General features: G+C 46.9%; 1 protein-coding gene across 1 annotated transcript in view; it reads left to right on the top strand.

Moving 5' to 3' along the window:
- IDH1 (isocitrate dehydrogenase (NADP(+)) 1) overlaps positions 1 to 15,589 on the top strand; it is a 16,693-nt gene extending 1,104 nt beyond the window's left edge. The window contains exons 2-10 of the mRNA XM_046658938.1: positions 249 to 308; positions 2,698 to 2,835; positions 5,243 to 5,534; positions 7,712 to 7,817; positions 9,019 to 9,196; positions 10,102 to 10,253; positions 12,447 to 12,587; positions 13,254 to 13,416; positions 14,664 to 15,589. Coding sequence (XP_046514894.1) covers positions 249 to 308; positions 2,698 to 2,835; positions 5,243 to 5,534; positions 7,712 to 7,817; positions 9,019 to 9,196; positions 10,102 to 10,253; positions 12,447 to 12,587; positions 13,254 to 13,416; positions 14,664 to 14,754 — 1,321 coding nt within the window. The 3' untranslated portion in view covers positions 14,755 to 15,589. The remainder of the gene's footprint in view (positions 1 to 248; positions 309 to 2,697; positions 2,836 to 5,242; positions 5,535 to 7,711; positions 7,818 to 9,018; positions 9,197 to 10,101; positions 10,254 to 12,446; positions 12,588 to 13,253; positions 13,417 to 14,663) is intronic.
- Positions 15,590 to 20,469: the final 4,880 nt, after the last annotated feature.

The following is a 20,469-nucleotide window of genomic DNA, read 5'->3' as shown; positions in this document are numbered from 1 at the left end:
CCTTCCCCGTCCCTGGAGGCCCTTCCCCGTCCCTGGAGGCCCTTCCCTGTCCCTGGAGGACCTCCCTGTCCCCGGAGGACCCTCCCCGTCCCGAGAGGGCGCCTGCGGACCCGACCCCTCCCCCTGCCCCGGGCGTGCCCCGAGCTGCCTCTTGAGCCGGCAGACCGGGTAGTCCAGCAGCGTCGATCGGCGCAGTCCTCGGACACAGCAACCTCACGCCAGGTCTCGGTTCTGCTCCGTTCTTCTAGGACAGAGACCGCGCTCGGCGAGTCTGCAGGAGCGAGGGCCGGCGACTGCACGTTGCGAGGGTGAGCACGAGCACTCCCCTTCTGGGCTCTAGGCTGCGGCAGTGCTGCGGGCAGTCGGTCCGGGAGGACTCGGGGGTCCCGGAGGTCTGGGCGGTCCTGAAGGTTCTGGAGGTCTTGGAGGTCTGGGCAGTCCGAAGGTCCAGCAGGTCCCAGAGGTCCGGGAGGGCGGCAGAGGCGCCGCAGGGGAGCAAGTCCAGGGTATTTGCAACAGTAAAGCGCAGCGCTTCCTTGTTTCTTTCAGTCCTGCGACTTCTGTACAAGAGACTACTTTTTGTCCAGAAATGATTGTAGTTTGTGATCTCAGCTAAAGAAAAAATGTGGCTAAAAATTTGGGGTTGATGAAATAGAATTAAACAGGGTGAGCAGTCTTTTTTCTTAAACTGCTCTGTGAGTCTGGGTTTATTGTCTGCAACTGGACAAGCGGGTCAGGAGATTGGAATTCAGCTGCTTTCACACCACATGAACTGGCCTGTTGGAAAAGTCCTTCCTTTTGAAGTCAGGGTTTGGGTGGTGACAAAATCTGAGGTAGAGAGTAGAGAAGTGAATCCAGTGGAGCCTAAAGCCCAACCCACGAAATTGACATCTAGAAGACATGAAATAATGTCCTGCGTTGTAGTAAACCAGGGTCTACAATGGAGCTTTACTTTTTATTTAAAAGGTGGTAAAATTTTACTGGATAAGAAATGTAAGGAAAACCTGAAATGTTTCAGCTATGCATATTATGAGATGTAGAAAGATTACTGCAGAAGATGTTTGTTTCACCTAAGAAGAAAATACCTAAAAAAGTCCTGTCGCTCAGTATTGAAGTTTCAAGTAGCTGTATTTGCCATTAAGGAAAAATAGCCAAGTCATGGCTCTTGCATAATACTGTGTCGGAATACAGCCCTGGAAAGGTGCTATCAAGACCAAGATCAGTTTGCTGCCTCTTTTTTTGTTTTGTTTTGTTTTAAATACAAGGACAGATGTGACAGTGGGGTCAGCATGACTGAACCGTATACTTTAAACTGTATTGCAAATTATACCTGAAATTGCAGATGGGACATAATCCACTCATGCACACCAGTTTGCTTACTGCTTTTATTCAAGTTGAGTTCCAGATGGCTCCCCAGTAATGGCCTAGGGCACCTCCTAAACACCAAGAAGCAGTGTTCTAGAATTGCGCCTTGGGAAGCGAGGATGGTTAGGAATAGATCCTGGCTTGTCACAGGAACTGAGGCATGACATTTTTTTAATTTAAAGGCCAAATGACTTGAGCTTCATTTTTCAAGAGATGCTGTTTATAGGCCTCTTACCTAGTAATTTTTAAGTTAGTTCTCCTGACTTTTCCAGGCCTCAGCTGTATCTCAAGGAGATGAAAGCAGTTTGCAGTTATGTTGCGGGAATAAGGAAGTTTCCATCAGAGCATCTTGCAAGGGAACAGGTGCCTGCAGCACCTTAGGGCCCTCCTCTGCCTCTGGGGACACACCTGGGACATGGTGTTGCTTCAAGCCTCAGAGTTTTGCTTCTTCCAAAGGGTGCACCCCGCCCTTTCTAGGAATCAGATCAATTTGTATTTGCTACCCCCACATCCCAGGAAGATATCTTTTCCTGGAACAATTCTGTTTCCCTGTCCTGCCCACTGGCAGCTTACCTTTACCCATGAACAGCCAGAAGAACCGTCCAGGAGTTGGGATACTGAGGAACAGGACAGGGACGGGCTTGGACCCTTCTATACACAGATTTCTGTAACGGAGAAATCACCGTTGTATTTAGTGTGACATCCCCGGTATCTACTATTGTCTCTAGGAAAACATAGTTTCTCCAGTAATCCTTCATCTCTCACTTTTAGACTTAAAGTTTCCCTAAACATGAGTCACAAAAACTTGTTGAATCTCCTCAAGGGTAGTTGTTTTAGCCAAAACACCCTCTTAAAAAGGGAAAATACTAGCACACATCACCCTGCTCATCCTGAGGGCCCAGTAAAGTGAGGAGTTGGATAGAAGTGTTCAAATAAACATGATATTGTGGAAGTAATCTCATTTTCTAAGACAAACCTACAATCGAGAATAAGATCCATCATTAAGGGCATGCTGCAGCATCAGTCTCCCCACACTCCAGCCAGGTGGGCTCGGGAAAGCTGTTCTTTTATCCAAGTAAAATGGAAAAATAATTTCCATCTTACCAGGTTGTTGTGAGGGCTGACTCAGAACCACACCTGCTTTATGTAACATGGTTTATGCAGAGAACGTGCTCAGTTCTAATGGAAAACGTAATTGCTAGTATTGGCTTTTTATGCAGTCGGGCTGTTATGAATTGTTCTCTGGTAGTCTCCAGATTGCTTGTATTTTGTTTTTACACTACAATGAAATAAATGACAAGATATGTATCATATCTTTTTTTCTTTTTAAAGGTTTACTGAAGTCAAAATGTCTCAAAAAATCCGTGGCGGTTCTGTGGTAGAGATGCAAGGAGATGAAATGACGCGAATCATCTGGGAGTTGATTAAAGAAAAACTCATTTTTCCCCACGTGGAGCTGGACTTGCACAGGTGAGGGCATTGCCCTTCCACACAGCAGACGCAGAAGCACACTCCAAATGGTGTCAGGGGTAACCAGCTTTTTACGTAGATACAGCTGTGTCTTGCGAATGACGCTTTCAGGGAGGGCTGCCTAAATATATGTAAAAAAGTCCTCTATTGTAATTGTAACATATTGCTAGAAAAACTGGACCTTTTATTCTGCATCAGAGAAGAATTTTGATGGGAGCAAAGGGATTCTCAGGTCTTTCCAAGCCTCTGCTCCCTGTGCAGGTTTTATCTGTAATAAATCAGTAGCCTCAAGGCACAAGGTACTGGGTGTGCAAGGGAGGGTAACAGAGGTCCTGCTGGTGATACAGTTTTGTCCTTCGAGCTCTGTTTTCTGTCCTCTGCTTCACCACTCAGTGGACCCTTCCCCTTTTCCTTCCTGCCTCTGCCTGCTTCATAAATTGTTAGCACAGAAAGAAGCCTTGAAGTTGTTTGATCAACCCCACCTTTTAGGAGAAGTTCCTCTAAACCTTTTGTCCTAAAGAGTTGAGCCTCTGTTTGCCCTGTGTTGAAAGTATTTGGAGACAGATAAGAAAGTCTCTACGGAATTCTCCCCTTTTTTCTCTGTGATTTCATAAATTTGCTCGTGCTCTTTGTACATTTGAACTAGGTAGAGACAGGATTTTACCAGGGTGAAGTGGCTGAAAACCGGCGTGATAAAGTGGCGAACACCGCATTCCAGCCAAACTGCTGGCAACTGTAAGTGTGTTTGCCTTGACCCAGAATTATTCATCAGACTGTGTCCTGAGGACCGGTTGTTTGCTTGCGTATAGACATTTAATTCACATGGTGTCCTTAGGCACCCTTTTTAGTTATCCTAAGCCTTAGCTGTTGATATTGTCTGTACTGCAACCACGAGAAGGAGCGCATACTGCAGAGGTCAACCAAACATGTAGGAAAGGAGCATAAAAATCGTCATCCACGGGGTTAAAGCAGCGTTTTACAAGCACTCTCCTGTGCAGAACTTGACATGGCAACAGGTGGGTTTGCAGAGTTCCTGCTGGTATAGTGCTGCAAAGAAGCTTTGAGCCTCGTTAGCTTAGAGGCGTCTGGGGTTTTAAAGGACAGTCATTATGCCCAGAAGGAAAAGACTCCCTGCCTACAGACTAAAGAGTTTTTGGAGGCTCACACAAGTTTTAAGTTGTTCCAAAACTGCTGTTATTATTGTGTGACTCGTTCTTTTTGAGGGGTTCTCTTTGTTTTGGTTTCTGGAGGCTAGATGGTGGTCCAGCCAACTTACTCATTTTTTTCTCTTAGAAACGTTAAGAAGAAAGACAAAAAATCCCCTAATTTGCTGGGAGGTTCTTCGGAGGAAAATGTTTCCTGCACACGTGAGAACTGCTGCCACACTCCGTGTCTGAGTTAGCAATAGACATTTGTAGATACGCAGCATTTCCTGTGCCCAAAGATAACAGGGCAGGGGCTTGGTTAGGCTCGTGCGAATTATTTAAGGACAAAGCAGTTTGGAACTGTTTTTATTTGGAAGTACATCAAGAATGCTATCCTTGCATTTGCGTCTGAGTTGGGATATCTAAGGAGAGGAAAATACAAGAGCAAAAAGGGAAATCTGGAAGCTTAATGGGTCAGCACGCTTTGGAAGATGAAAAACTTGTTTAAAGCCTTAGAGAATAAATTGTTACATTACTGTTTTGCTTTTTCTGTTTTTGACAAAGTATTATGTATTTTAGATAAAGCTGTACAGTCATTTTCTGTGCTCCGTGGATGACCTACATTCTCTCCAGCTCTGGGTAACCTGCAGTCTAGGTGTTGGTGTGTAGTGAGCTATCACGCTGGGGTGTATAAAACCGTTGCTGGATTTCATTGCTGATCCAATAAACTGTAGGCTTGTTTCCAGAACAGAGGGACTTGCCCAAGAATTAGGGAAAGGGTCATCGTATGACTAACTGGCGTTAAGGCAGGAATCATTAGCATTTTTGGCACTGACAGGAAGTACAAAAAATCCTTTACACCCTGTGACTCCTTCTGTTTAGAGCACAGTGTTTACTAAGGGAAGAATAAGATGGTGCTTAGGGTACATCTCTATGCTGGCTACATGGAAGGAAGTCTGCACAGGGTTGCTTGAGTGCTGTTGCTGCCTCTGGTGAAGAGCAGGTCAAGGGGCAGCACCGGGGTTGACTTGTAGCCAGCTTCCCACACCGCGTGGCCTAGCCCAGCAAGCCAGCCTTTCTTGGTGCTCTTTGATTGGCGTGTGTGGGTACACTAAGGCTAAACCTTGGCAGATGCAGGTGCGTTTGCAGGGCAGGCTCTGCGCCATCGGCGTGCATACACTGATGTGTGGTGATGGAGTGGCAGCACCCTCAGTCCCCTGTCAGCCTGTCTGGAAAGTGACACTCACGATTTCCCCTCCCAGCTATGATTTAGGCATAGAGAATCGAGATGCCACCAATGACCAGGTCACTAAGGATGCCGCAGAAGCCATAAAGAAGTACAACGTGGGTGTCAAGTGTGCTACCATCACCCCTGACGAGAAGAGGGTTGAGGAGTTCAAGCTGAAGCAAATGTGGAAATCGCCAAACGGCACCATCCGAAATATCCTGGGTGGCACTGTCTTCAGGGAGGCCATTATCTGCAAAAACATCCCCCGGCTGGTGAGCGGGTGGGTGAAACCCATCATCATAGGTCGTCATGCTTATGGGGACCAAGTAAGTCCTGTTGGCGTACTTTGATTTTTCACAGCCTTTGGCTGCCTGCAGTTCTGACTTCTGTGTGTTTTATTCTCATCTTTGGTGTCTGTTCCCATTGAGCAAGGTACCAAATTGAGAAACGCATATATATATATCTGTGTGCTTACATGCATTTAGATAGAAGTAAACACAGAAAACTTACAGAGAGGTACCCTCTCAACAAAAATGATTTTTTTTCAGATGTGTTTTTCCTTCATCTTTTTATTAGGTTAAACCATGTGATGGTGACATTTTTGTATAGATAACTTCCTCTGGTTCAACCAAATCAGTGGTTCTCAACCCTGGCTGTACAATAGGTTCCCTTTATGGGTTTTCGGTGTTTGTTTTGTTTTGTTTTTTTAAAAAATTTGTTTCTCTGTTTTAATTCCAATGCCTGAGAGGCCCCTGAACCAGCTGGATCTGAGTTCTGTGGGGTTCCAGCGTTTTAAAGCTCCAGGTGATTCTGATGTGCAGACTGGGTTGAGAACTACCGAAGATCATATTAAGCATGATCTCTTCATGCATAAGGGAAAACTGGCTCAGTAGTTGAAAGCAGTCTCTTTAAAGCATTCCTTTCCTACTTGGAAAAAAATGTATAGTTTCTGTACTTCTGTGCAAAGTAGGCTTCTTGCCAAATTAAACAGAAAGTTGCCAACTAAGCAAAATCAAAATTCTGACCTTCATAGCAGCTTACATCTTAAAAGAGGCTTGAAAACAAGAGTCCTTAATGCTGAAATCCAAGGGCTTTGATATGGTCGTCCTTAAAAACAGTGTGGCCTGGACAGACCACTCTGTTCCTGGGGACAGGGTCCCACCGGTCCTCGAGGGCTGTTCACTTTGTGCTACCCTGTGGCTCTGACTTCCCTTCCTCCTGCGCACTCCCTTCCCAGGTGCCTCCCAGAGGCCCAGGAAAGGCCCAGGGTACTGCAAACCCACTAATCCTGGAACACCAGTCTAAGTTCTTACAAGTTCAGTGATGTGTTTTTTGTCCTAGCTCCTTTTTTATTGTTTTGGTGTCGGTCACTTGGATGAATGGTCGTTCCATATATTAAAGTCCAGATTGAAAATTCCAACCCTCAGGTTGGTTGTCTGACCCTTCAGATTTGCTTAAACCTGTACAAAGCATTTATGCAGCTTGAGGGCCTCGGTGTCCTCCTTTGAGAAATGGGAGTAAATTACCCCTTGTAGTGAAGGGCTTCCTATGTCAGGAGTATCCCGCTAGACTAGATGTTGCATAGACTGTCTGACAGGTCTTTACTGCTGCGCTCGTCCTACTCTACACAGACGTGAACGTGGGGGTGCAGGTGCGTGACTGGGCCCTGCCTCTGGGAGTCTTCTGGGTCGCTGGAGGGGCCGAGGACAGCAGGGTTGATGGGCGTCTACTGCAGGGGGCACATCTCTCCACTGGAGAGCTCACACACATGAGAGAGGCGCTGTCCTTGGATGGCCCTTTCCTGAGGGTCATCACCCGGTCACAGCTGCTTCCAGAACGAGTGCTTCACATAGACAAGTCCTGGGCCTGTCATTGTGAAGAGACGGAGGACTGGACCCCTAGTCTTTGCCCCCTGATATGTTACTTCCACTGTATCACAGTCCCTCCCCATAGGGCTGATGTAAGAATCAAATGAGGGGATGAGATGACACAGGTTAGTTGCTTAAAGCCTCTGTCACAGAGCGAGGACAAGGCATTGGCTCTCCCACTGTCATCTTCAGTGCCACAGCCACAGTGTCATCACCCATAGGAAGACACCCCCGGCCTCCAGGTCACGGCCCCTTCTCTTCCTCTGTCATCCTGCGGTGTGTTTTTTCTGTGCCCCTTTTGACACCTGAAAAGCTCTTATGTTCTCACTTTTATGTCTTTGTTAGGACGTAAGCTTCCTAAGGGAAGAGACTTCTGTTATTCTCTCCATATCAGTGCTCAGAAAACTGCCTGTGAGGGAGGCACCCAGTAAAAACTGATTTGTGATGTGCACTGCCACTCGCCAGCGTGGGGACTTGGGACCTCTCGTCCCCACCTCTCCAGTAAAGGAAGGTTGAACCACACAGCCCCATTGGTCTGGGTGTCTTCCAGCTCCCTAGTCTATGAGTTCTTTTCCTTCTTTGTAAATCTTGTTAGGATGGTTTCTTTTCTTCATGCCTTTTCTTCCCCTACACAGTACAGAGCAACCGATTTTGTTGTTCCTGGGCCCGGAAGAGTAGAGATAACCTACACACCGAGTGATGGATCCCAGAAAAGGACCTACCTGGTACATAACTTTGAAGGTATGTCTAAGTCCATCATGAGCTACATCTTTTATTTTTTACAGTTCATTTAACAACATTATTACTGGTTTTTTAAAGTTAGTTGTATGGCTGCCTAAAAGTACAGCCTGAATCCACAGCATTTCTGCAGGACTCAAAATCTAACATAGAAAGTAGCTGGCTTCCATGCCTTCTGTGGCGTGGATAAAGCACAGAAGGAGCTGCCACTTGTAGATGACTGTGTATTTCTCTGGAAACACGGGGGGGCAGGACTCCGTAGCACACGAATTCTCTAACTTAAACGCTAATAGCCCCAAATCACCTGTCATGTAATCCTGCCCTTTGGTCTGGTAGGGTTGGTATCTGAAAATGATTGTCGTATATTTGCTGAAATTTTCTTCTTGCCCTTCTGGTTATTCTGTGAAAGTGAAATGTTTGTTTTTGCCTCTTCTTTCCCACCGTCCTGCTGATTCGCAGGTCCATTTTGGCAAATTGCACTCAAAAGTTGTTGAAAGAACAGAGGACCATCTTTCCACCTATTAAAGTTGTCAGAAGTACTCACACAAACAAAAACTCAAAACACTCAGGTTTTGTTTTCCTTGCCTCCTCTGAATAAGTCCATGTTAACGGAACCTGGTTCTGCTGGTTTCAGTGCCTTTCCCGTTCTGAGCCCCATTGCCCTGGAATTCTGTCTTCAGTAATAACAGAGTCCCACCAGTAAGAGCTGTGAGGCACCGGTGATTCCACGCGGCATGCGTACTTCTGCCAGTGACAGTGTAAACTGTCAGTGTCCTCCAGGAGATTGTGAGAATTTTCTTTCAGTGTTTGAAGTGCAGATTGTTCTCAATGGCTGAGGACTGGGTTGCACACTTAGAGTTTAAAATACGTGTTTGATTTAAAAAGTATGAAAAGATAGCTTAAAAATCACCCACCCTTTCTTGGGTGTATTTCTGGTCTATATCACAAGTTTTTGTTATTTCGGTGTCTCCAGGATCCTGAAGACCATGTTTTTATCGTTTCTTTTGCCCTTTCAAAACAAGCTAGAATACCCTCATCTAGAACTGACTGCCCTGCGGTCATGAGCCTCAGAAACTCCTGGATGTCCACCTGGGAGCCTGGGCACGGCCGTGGGGCTGGGAATTGGGTGTCTTGTGGTGAGTGGATTTGGACGCGGATGAGTGTAACCGTGTCCCTCCTCCTCTTCTCTCCTCGCGTCCCACAGAGGGCGGCGGCGTGGCCATGGGGATGTACAATCAAGACAAGTCCATTGAAGATTTTGCACACAGCTCTTTCCAGATGGCTCTGTCTAAGAGCTGGCCCCTGTATCTGAGCACCAAGAACACTATTCTGAAGAAATACGACGGACGTTTCAAAGACATCTTTCAGGAGATATATGACAAGTAACTACAGTTCATTTTTTCCTTTTTCTTTTTTCTCAAGGTGGCATTTACAGTATAGAATTTGCATCATTATTACTTTGATTCTGGGACAACTTAAGTGAAAACCATCACTATCCCTTAAAGATAAGGGCAAAACTGAGATTTAGCAGGAGTGAAACAAAACCACTCCTCAGTTGCTTTTAGAAGGTAAATGTGTCCTCAAATAAGGGTCCCACGTTTACTTTTCTCGGAGCAGAATTGTTTGTTTGAATAGAGGTGCCGTGTTGGTGATAGAAGGTTCTCGTCTTCAGGGTGTGAGTGTCTGCGTGGCCCAGTCGCATTCTTCCTGGAGTGGAGTCTGTGCTTAGACTCTGCTTCAGTGGGGACGTTGGGACTTAAGTCTGCATTTGTAGTGACTATGGGTTCAACTACGTGTGAGCATATGTTAAATTTAAGATGCGTAACTCCCTCTAGGCTGCAAGTGTGCAGGCCAGGGCTCAGAGTCTGGATCTCTTTTGCGAGGCCTTTTAATTCCTCTTCCCGCTCCCTCTCTGCACCACGCCTGGCAGCTACCCTGTCTCCTGAACGGCATCAAGTGGTGGAACAGGCTCCCCACCGCCCCTCGTTGCATGCTGACAGTGAGCTGCGTCTCCAGAATCTGGCCGGCAGTATGCAGAGCACTGAGCGTGGGAAGTAATGCACTGCCTGGACGCTGCTGGCTCGTTCATCCAGCCTCACGGGTGGGGAGATCCGGGCTTCACAGCTAGAAAATGATTGGCGGGGTTTGAGCCCATGTCTGTCAAGTGCCCCAGTTTGTGCTGCTTCTAGTAAAAAATGCTGCTCCCAGCACACCCTACCCTTGGAGAGCAGAGGGTGTCCTACAAAACCGCTTTCTTCTTTTGTTCTCTTTCTCTCTCATTTCTTAGGCAGTACAGATCCCAGTTTGAAGCCCAGAAGATCTGGTATGAGCATAGGCTCATCGATGACATGGTGGCCCAAGCTATGAAGTCGGAGGGCGGCTTCATCTGGGCCTGTAAGAACTACGACGGCGACGTGCAGTCAGACTCCGTGGCCCAAGGTGGGGAGCTAGGGGGCCCAGGACAGGGCGTGGCCTCAGTCCTCCGGTTTGGGAAAGGGATGGTGCTGTCCTCTCTGTAAAATCATGAAGGGTCCACCCTCTCAGCGGACAGATGAGGAAATGGAGCTCAGACATGGGAAGCGACTTTTCTCAAGTCACAGGAAGTAACTCAGTGGGTCGACACGCTGGGCTCCAGCCTTAGGTGTTGACGCGGTTTCTCTCTCAAACCTTTACTCCCCTTGAAGTTTCAGCACCTCCAACAGGCAGCGCACCAGCCTGACTTGAAGCCACTCGCTTCCCTCTGCTGCTTTCCCTCTGATGAGAATTTGTGTAAAAGGCCAGGGCACTCGATGGGGCGGGAGGGGCGAGTCAGTGGCTTGGGCCTCTCATCTCCAGGGGCTCCTCCATCACCTGCTCATCTGGCAGCAGGTGCTAATCTTGCCCTGCCAGCCCTGACACTCTTCTGGGCCTGTATAAAGCACACTTTACCGCTGGCTTTCAAGACGCAGGATCGAGCAGAGACGCCCAGAGATCTTCACAGAAACTGCGGGGACCAGGGCTTCCTGCCGACGCCATGGCCACCCACAGACGCCTCCCATCCCTGCCGCCCCGGCGCCCAGTTGCCCTCCAGTCCTTACCCCCGCAGCTCTAAACTGAAGTCTCCCCTGGCAGATGCGCATGGGTTTATATTGCGTTTTCCCTCCCAGCAAGTACTACTTTTTCTCTGTCTTACGGACAGTTAAGCATCTCCTGTCAGTTTGAGAGTCAGTAGACCAACTGGTGAAAGGCAACTTTGTGTCAGATAAGTGGGTCGCACCGCTCTCGGCTCGCCCTCCTCCGTGTCCGAATCCTGCCGTTGCTGTGCCGAGGGTGGTGGGGAAGGAGCGTCACTCTGGTGGCTCACGCGGGCCAGGGAAGCAGTTCCTCATGGCCTGAATCATTTCACTGTTTCTGAATGTCTGCAATTGCGGCAACGGGAAGAGAGTACTGGAGGGACGTTTCCAATATGGATGTCAAGTTGTGGGGGCGCACCCGGCTTTGAAGTAGGAGTTCTGATGTGCGGCGTCCAGCAGGGCGCAGATGAGATAGCTGGGCCCAGCTGGGGACGAAGATGACCTCGAGGAACTAAACAGAGTGCGGGCGGCAGAGCTGTCCTCACATCCGGTCTTTTCTAGAGGCAAGAACAACTTTGGGTTCACACCCAACGTGTCATTACGTCCTCAGTTCTGACAGTGGTACCAACTAGTGTCTTCTGATATTATTAGAGAGACAGACTCGCCGCGGCTGTGGTCCTGGACTCCAGTCAACAAGTATCCGAGGGTATTCCGAGGCCCCAGACCCACACAGTAGTACGAGAGGAGCGAGCGATCCCACACGGGAATCTCTGATGTGCTCAAAGATGAGCAAAGAATGCTGATTACTCTCAAACCAGCCTATTACAAATTTGCACTATTGGGAGGTAGCAAAAATGGAGAAAAGCATTCTTTGAATTCGAGTGTAAAAGAGTAGTGAAAGAAGAAAATCAATCGTGTGGACTTAAAAGTTGACCTGTGGTTCTCTGGATAGGAAACCACAGAACAGAATTGGTTTTGTTGGTACCGTTAAAAGAGAAGGAAGAACAATGGGATGTTCTTGGGTCCATCCCACCCTGTTTCCAGCCGGCCTTTTCTCGCCAGTCCCAGCGAGTCTGTGAGCATCTCGATGGCCGGAGGCAATGCTCTTTAATCTTTACTTTCCCAGAAGAGCAGAGCATCTGCACTGGAGGCTGACAGTCGTGTACTGAGCTCTCACTCTGTGCAGGTACTGTTCTAAGGAATGTGAATAGGTATTCATGTGAGTGTTCATCTAATTCTCCCAACAGCCTGGTGAAGTAGGTGCTTTTATTCTATTTCCCAGGTGGGAAAACAGCCACTGTGGCCAGGAAGCCACAGAAAGAGGGTGGAATGCAGCCCTCCCTCCTGGACAGGTGCCCCTGAGAGAAGAGTGAGGCAGTGCCCCTCCCAGACTCTGGCTCTGAGGTCTGGAGTGGGGACCCTGCCTTCTAACAGGCAGGAGGATTATTGATGACCCCACAGGCTCATGTTTATTTTGTTTCCCGAAACCTGTCAAGATTAAGTCACTGGCTCTCATCTCTAAGAGATGCGGTACTGTCTGTGCAGTTGAACCCAGCACCTTGTCCTCTGCCCCTTACAGGATATGGCTCTCTTGGCATGATGACCAGCGTGCTGGTTTGTCCAGATGGCAAGACCGTGGAAGCAGAGGCTGCGCACGGCACCGTGACACGCCACTACCGCATGTACCAGAAAGGACAGGAGACGTCCACCAACCCCATCGGTAAGATGCGTTTATGCAACAGTGATTTCCAACCAGAGTGGAGGTCTCCAAGGACTCCGTGTTCCCTTGGCTGCCCAACACCTTGTGTGTAAAATTGTCACCCGACAGCTGACGTGCTCTCCTGATGCGAGCTGTTTTAATATGCTTCTTGAAATACACACAGGTGTATGCTTTTCCATTCTGTGGGAGAATACACATTACAGAGAAAAATGTCAGCTAGCATTTTCCTTTTCCTCTGGTGCAGTGAAATGTCACATGTGGCTAAGAATCTAAAGCCACATGGATAGACCCTCTAGCCAGATTTCAAGGACAGCCCTTTAAAGAGAGATTACAGCCTGGAAAGAGAAGAGGAGACCAAGACAGACACGAGGTAGAAGAGATTGTGACCCTTTCCAACTAGTAAGTAAATGCCTTAAGCTTCAAGTGCTGCTACCACACCATGAACATGGGCTTTCTTAACGCTCCAACAAAACCCAGAACATTTCTTCTACAAAAATGCAGATTTTTTTTTAAGTTTCTATTTGGTAAAATATTTCCGTGTCCTAAAGCTTATAGCTCCTGTGGATGTCATCTGATGAGGTCAGTCACCTAAACAAAAAACCTGTTGTGTTTTTGAGAATCCCTCCAACTGGGGTGATTGAAGTGTGCTCTTTTCTTCTCTTTCAGCTTCCATTTTTGCCTGGACCAGAGGGTTGGCCCACAGAGCCAAGCTCGATAACAACAAAGAGCTCGGCTTCTTCGCAAAGGCCTTGGAAGACGTCTGCGTTGAGACCATTGAGGCTGGCTTCATGACCAAGGACTTGGCTGCTTGTATTAAAGGTTTACCCAAGTGAGTATAAGACGCCCTGGGCTCTGGTCAGATTGCCACTGAGCCTCTCAGGCTCACAGCGTCCGTGCTTGTGGAATTTTGTGAATCGTCCTTCATCACCTGGCTCAGGAGTCGGGAGACACTGTAAATGGTCAGGTGGAAAAGCTTTCAGGCCTTTGGAACATACAGCCTTTTCAAAACTAGGCAGCTGCTGAACTTTGCCTCTGATGCAGGAGCTGGTGGGTGTGGCGGCCTCCCCATGGGACTGCAGGGTCACCTGCAGCCTGGACCGTGTCCACGTGCTGAGCTGGGTTGCTGCCCTTTGATCTGGTTGACGATCATTGGTGACAATGAAGGAGATTATAGACAGTTAGAAACAGGGACCGTGAGGCTGTTTTATTCCACCTCTCTCTTTTCCTCAGTTTACAGATCCAGCACAAGTGTTAGATCCCAGTCGACCGTCATCCCTCCTTAGGCGCCTAACCAGGGGTCAGACGCTTGAGGACCTGTGTATGACCCAGGACTTTTCTGGAACACGTAGCCCAGATCCCGGCTGGATTAGCTGCCAGTCAGAGACTCCTCCCTCAGAGTCAGTGCTAGTTACTCTGCATCACGTCCAGAAGCACAATCTCACGCCCTCCCGTGTCTCCCCTGCGTCCTCAGAGAGCTCAGTCGGGGTCAGTGCACCTGCTAGTGGGATAGACTCAGTCTTAAATTTCCAGCAAGCACGCTGTGTTGGACCCATTCCTAGCAGGGTGTCACCTTTGCAGCCCGTTTGACTAGGCAGCTGCCAGCACGATGCTGTTAGCTAGTGCTCATCTTTTGTTTTTTAAGTAAGACACTGATTGATTTAAGAGCATTAAAACTCTTTTTTTAAGGACAGATGACAGTTTGTGGGGATGCGAGTAGAAGCTTGGCTGTACTCTGAGGAGGTTTTGTTTTTAAGAGGGGGGAAAAAGAAGTGGGTGGTTTCTGCTCCTGGGCACTCGTCTGAACCGCAGCTCCGTGACAGTGGTACCACAAAGCCGCGTGGCACGGAGCCTGCTGTGCGTGCATGCAGCCGAGCCGCCTCCGCAGGCCGCCTGTGGCTTGGGTCCACCCCGTGAACCTTGAGCACAGTCATCTGCCATAAATTCATAGCTTAACATTAACCGATTTTCTTCCAGAAATAGGTGGAATGCTAGGAAGTGGCATGTCTAGGGCTTTTCCTCTTCCTGCTACCAGACCAGAGACAAACTAAATCGCCTTCTTTCTTCCTCCCCTGCCAGCGTGCAGCGTTCCGACTACCTGAATACGTTTGAATTCATGGACAAGCTCGGAGAAAACTTGAAGATAAAACTGGCGCAGGCCAAACTCTGAGGTCGCTCCACGGCTGGGGCGGATGAGGGCTGTGGCAGCCGGTCCACTGGTTTACATCTTTCTGTGTAACACTCAAGGGTAAAGGCAGAATCAATTTTGTATTTTGTTTAGAAGCCAGAGTTTATCTTTTCTATAAGTTTACAGCATTTTTCTTGTGTACGGTTATGCCACCTTCATGGACAAGGCAAGGGACTTTTTAAAATTTTACTTTATTTTTTACTAGTAGCCTAGGAATTACTTTAGTAATCATTTGTACTAAATGTCACTTTTCTCATGTTCGATATAAATGACCAAAATAAAGAAGGCTAGAAAGGGAAAGCTGTAGCCAGAGTGTTGTTCCCTAAGATACGTGTAAAGCCGAGATCGCTCCCTCCCTGCCCTCCGTGGCCCGGCACGGGGTGGTCTTGGTGTGACAGACGTCCCGTCATGTGGGGGTGAGCTGTACTTCGACTTGGCGTGATTTGGAATGCAGAGCATGGGTGTGGCTCAGACGTGTTGAAGACACAGCACTTGTTTTGTAAAGAGCTCCTGTTAAGCGTTTCCAAAATGCTGAATAGTTTTGAGGCCGCTGGAGGGTTTGGAACCCAGAGCAAATACTCCCCAGGGGTTTTTCCCCTGTGTCTGCCACCACGTCCTGGCCCCGTGTGCTCCGTGTGTTCCGTGCCCCCAGCAGCACGTCCCACCCAAGTGCAGTGACAAGCTGCTCCTCCTGGCCCTTCTGCCGGCCTGTTTTATTTCCTTGATGTAAATATGATTTTCCAGAGGTTGATTGTAAACACTGTGCTAGTCCTGTTCTCCACCTAAACTATTGATTTTAATTAAAATCAAGTGCCGACGCTCGTCTGCTGAGTTCTTACTCCTCCAGCGTACTTCGGTTGCCGGCACCGAGCCAGGTGCCAGCCTTGGGAATTTGGCTGTAAAAGCCTCTGCCCTCGAGGAGTTTACTGTGGGGAAATGGACGGGGGAACAGACTGAGATTCAGATCTTAGAGGGAAGGGAAAGAGGACAAAGGCAAGACACGGGGGGGAACATGGAACAAGAGGGAGCCGTGTCAGCACGCGTGCGCAGGAGTCTAGGTGTTGTCATGTAACTTAACACTGAGCAACGAGACTTAAGAAGGGAGCGGCATGGTCATACTTTCATTTTAAAAATCGCGCTCTGGGCAGCTTGTATGGAGAACGGGCAGGAGAGCAGGGAGTGCTGGGTGCAGCTGAGGAAGGGAGACCCGGTCCGAGGCTGCTGCATCCTCCAGGTGGCAGACGAGGACCTGAGCTGGGACAGCGGCACGGAGGACGGAGAGAGCTGGGTGGACCTGAGAAGAATGCTGGGCGGGTGGGGATTGATCATCCCTGGAGATGTGGGGGTTGAGGAAGAGGAACGAGTCACAGGGGTGTCCCATGTTTCCAACTCCATACCTGGGAAGGCTGGTCCACATCCCAGCATAGTCAGTGTATCGTGGGGAAGGGAATGGAAGCATCGAGAGGAGCTTTATCAGGTTCACACAGCACAGCGGTGCCGTGGGGCCTGGGACCCAGGAATCTACATCGCTGGGCTGGGGCTCTTTCTACTACACGTGGATGTGTCCAGGTTTGGATGGAAGAAGAATGAATCACATGGAACACAGTGATAGCATGGCGTGGGGCTGGGTGATCTTAAATCACCCTCTGGCACTTAGACATCCTGGAGTCTCTCAGACAAGCAGTGGCAGCAGCAGCCCTGATCCAATACCCGTCAGATCCAGCATTTGGCCGAGAACCAGTGAAGGTTCTAAAATAACCAGCAAATGAACAGATGTGACCAGTACATCCAGCAGCTAATGATTCACTGTATAACAGCATCACGGTCAGAATTGTCGACCAGGAAAGTGACCGCTTCTTCATAATGCTGACAGCAGCAGGTCCAGCAACACGAGGTGAGGGTTCCAGATGTCGAAAAGCTGTCAACTGCAAATGCCCTTTCTTAAGGGGAATTTTTAACTAAAAATATTTAAAATTTAATCTTGACAGTTAGAATCACAACTCCCCTGTATTCTTGCCTGATGTGTTCAGTCCTCCTAAGACACTCCTGACAGGTGATTTCTCATCCTCCACTTGAATATTCATATCGTAAAAATTTCCCCAAATTAAAGGTCTTGTCTCTCCCTGTTAAGACAATTAGAACTAAAATAAAAAATGAGGAAAACTTTGAATGGTTATGAAAATACTGATAAGAATTTTGTACTTTCCTCACCTCTCTAGAGGTTTGTTTCCTAGTCCCCATGTTTAATGTTAGGGATGACGTAGCTTCCAAACGGCTAATTCCTCCGGAACAAGGACTCGAACTCTGAATTTGTGTGGTATCTCAGACTCCAAAAGAGTGAATTTTGCAGACATTGTAGCATTGTTTGTAACTTTTAATTTTGATATTATTGCAAATTTACAGAAAAATTGCTAAGGATAGTGTGAGGAAATCCCATAATCCTTTACCAATTTTTTACTTTGCACCATTTCTTATATCGTTCTCTCTCCATACACGCTTTTTTTTTCCTGAACCATTTCAGAGTAATTTTAAGACATTGTGTCCCTTTACCCCTAAATATTCCAGTGTGTATTTCCTAACAACAACAAGGATATTCTTGTATCTAACCACAATGTGATTATCAGCATCAGGAAATTTAACATTTAACACACGTTACAGCCCCTATTGAAGTTTCAGCAGCTGCTCCGGTAATCGTTATAGCCTCCCCTCCAAGATCCAATCCTGCATCATATGTTGCATTTGGTTGTCATGTCTCTTGTCTCCTTTTGTCTGAAACTGTTCCTAAGCCTTTCTTTGTCTTTCTAGACCTTGATGTTTCTTAAGAGTACAGGCTACTTATTTTGTAGAAAGTCCCTAAATTTGAGCTTGTCTGATGTCTCCTTGCAATTAGATTCAAGTTATGCGTTTGTGGCAGAAACGCTGTGAGGTGATGGAGCACCTTCTCAGTGTGTGACGGGGAGGAGAGGGGGTGGACGCAGGGCGTTGGTGTCCCGGTATTGGTGAAGTTCACTTTGCTCGTTTGGTTAAGGTGGGAGCTGCCTTGCTTCTCCACTGTCAAGTTAGTTTTCCCCTTTGTAAACATAAGTAATATGTAGAGAGATGCTATGTAGTTATACGGCTCATGAAGTTTCACCCATAGTTTTAGCATCCATTGGTGATTTTCTAACTCCATCATACCTTCTATAGCTATTATCTATAACACATGTTTCTATTGTAAAGAACAACTCCCCTCGCCATTTATTTATTTATTCACTCATTCATGTCAGTATGGACTTGTGGATTCTTGTTTTATTCAGTGGGTTACAATCCAACACTACCATTATGTATTTGATGCTCAAATTGCCTCAGATTTGGCCAGTGGGAATCCTCCAAGCTATGTCCTGCAGCATTAGACCATGAGTGTTTTGCAAGCAGTTACTTGACTAAAGAAAGAGACTGTCTTGGATAGAATGCCACCCAGTCTTAACACTTTTCCTAAGTGAAGCTTCAGGGGCCTTTATGAGCAATCTCCCTTTTCTACCGATGGAGTGTGTTGGGCCTTGTCTTTCTTTCCAGATCTGGCCCCCAGGGGCTCAGCAGAAAGTGTTGTTGTAGGACTTCCGTTTTCAAGATGCATCTCAGAGACTGGAGACTTATTTAACAATGTACTGCAAGCGGTGAACGACAGGTCTGGCTTAGACGCAGATGAAGGTGCGAGAGTGCTGTGGTCACTGTTCCTGACTCTTTGGAGAGCTGGGTATATCCACTTATAAAATTCCATTATTGAGACAAAATTGTAGAGTCTACAGGATGCACATTTGGGTAATAATTAGTGGGGACAGGGGAGAGTATGGTTGGGCAGGCACGTGGATGGCTCCAGGGTGGTTGGCAGTGTTCAGTTAGGTGACGTGGGTGATGATTACAAGAGTGCCTTGTAATAATTTATTAAGCTATATATTTGTTTTGTGTGGTTTACCTCATCTATTTTATTTTACAATGAAAAGTTTAAAAACATATTTTAGGAAACCTGTTCTGAGTCTCTTGGGCAGTTGCACAGACTGTATTGTCCTGGAACAAATCCAAGAACTTTCTCTCCTGTGTTGGCCAGCCTCCTGCCAAAACCTTGGTTTGCCTTTGACAGAAGGATGCAATTCCGGGCACATTGTCTTCAGCCTTTTCAAATGCAAGCTAGAAAGTATCTCTGAGAAGATGCCCTGCCTGTCATTTCCGATGGATTGTAGACAGTGTTGTGAGTGCAGATGCTTGAGTGTCTGGTTCTTCCTTCTCTCACCTGGGTGATCTATGACCCTTCCTTGTTAGGAGTATTGGGTGTAAAGCCTGCCTGTGATTTCTGCATGAGAATTATCCCCTCCTGGCCTGGCTTGGTTTTGCCTTGTGTGTTGTTTATATGTTCAGAGACTAAGTTTTGAGACCTCTTCTAACTGAAGTAAATTCTCCTATTTTCAAGTCACTAATCCAAATTTTTTTCCTAGTTTCCTCCTTCAGGAGCTTTTTAGGCATTTCCTACAAGGTTTTGATACTGCAAATTTCCCAAGTAAATTCTGAAACATTTAAACTCTCTGATAGAAACTGAAAACTTAACTTTGACTCTGAATTTTGATTCTTATTTTCTACAGCTACTCTCACCTAGTTAAAAATTTCCACATTTTCCAGTTGCAGTTACTCCATTTGCTAGAATTACTCAGTGACTTTATTTTTCTTCTAATTATGTTTCTATTTTTGTTGTTTGAGCTGCCTGCATGTTGGTGAGTTGTTTATTCCTGCAAATTTATCACCACGTTCTGGTACTATTCCATGAAGACCTACAACTTGGATTTCAGCCAAAGTTTTTAATCTGCTGTTTCCATCTGGATCAGATTCTTTATATGAGGGGTTTTCTTTCTTTTCTGATATCTTTGAACACAAGTCACCCAAAAACAGACTTGAGTATGTCGTTTAATCCTGACACTCTCTAGGGATATCATTGTCCCTTAAGACCCACAACCTCTCGATGGGTTACTTCTCTTATAGGTCAGGCTGTACCAGCTACTCGAATTGTGCTATTCTAAGCCATACAGCTGGGTTTTGAGTCACTGGGTTTGTTATGGTGTTTTAGTAAGATTCTTTACTATTCTAATGGGAATGACTTTCAGAATTTATTTGGAGTTAACTTGGGTCTCATTTTCCAGAATACATTCTTCAAGTGTCGCAAAGCTAGGGCCAGGTAAGCAACATCTTTTTCTGCACAATAAGTGCCTCAATCCTTGCCCTTTTGCACAGTTGTGACTAACCCACCTGCATTGGTGATGTGTTCCATTTCCTCAAGCAATTAAAGCTGAGCACAGGAGGAGGTTTAAGACACATCAAAGGATGGAATTTTCCTTCTCACACATTTGTTCCTGGGTCCAGCTCTCCATTTTGGGAAGTGGTTTGAATGTGTATCTTTCTCACAGTCTCCAGCAATGGACTCTCTAGTGATTTGTATGCAGAAGTGGTAGTCAAGTGTTAGCATTTGCTTTGTACATGAGGCGGTAACCCATCTGAATTCTCAACTACACTTGGAATGCTTTCAGTGCTTCCCATAAGAAACAAAGACGTGCGTGTGATACCTTCTCAGAGTCAAAAAGATGTTAGCCTTCCCACTTGAAATAATTTGCAGATGGTTATTTTAATTATGTCAGGTGTCAGTCACCTTTGAGATATAGTAAGCCACTGTCT

Source organism: Equus quagga, chromosome 4 (assembly GCF_021613505.1).
Source record: "Equus quagga isolate Etosha38 chromosome 4, UCLA_HA_Equagga_1.0, whole genome shotgun sequence".
NCBI classification, from domain to species: domain Eukaryota; kingdom Metazoa; phylum Chordata; class Mammalia; order Perissodactyla; family Equidae; genus Equus; species Equus quagga.
The sequence above is the reverse complement of the archived record's forward strand: the minus strand, read 5'-3'. Positions and strand labels throughout refer to the sequence as shown.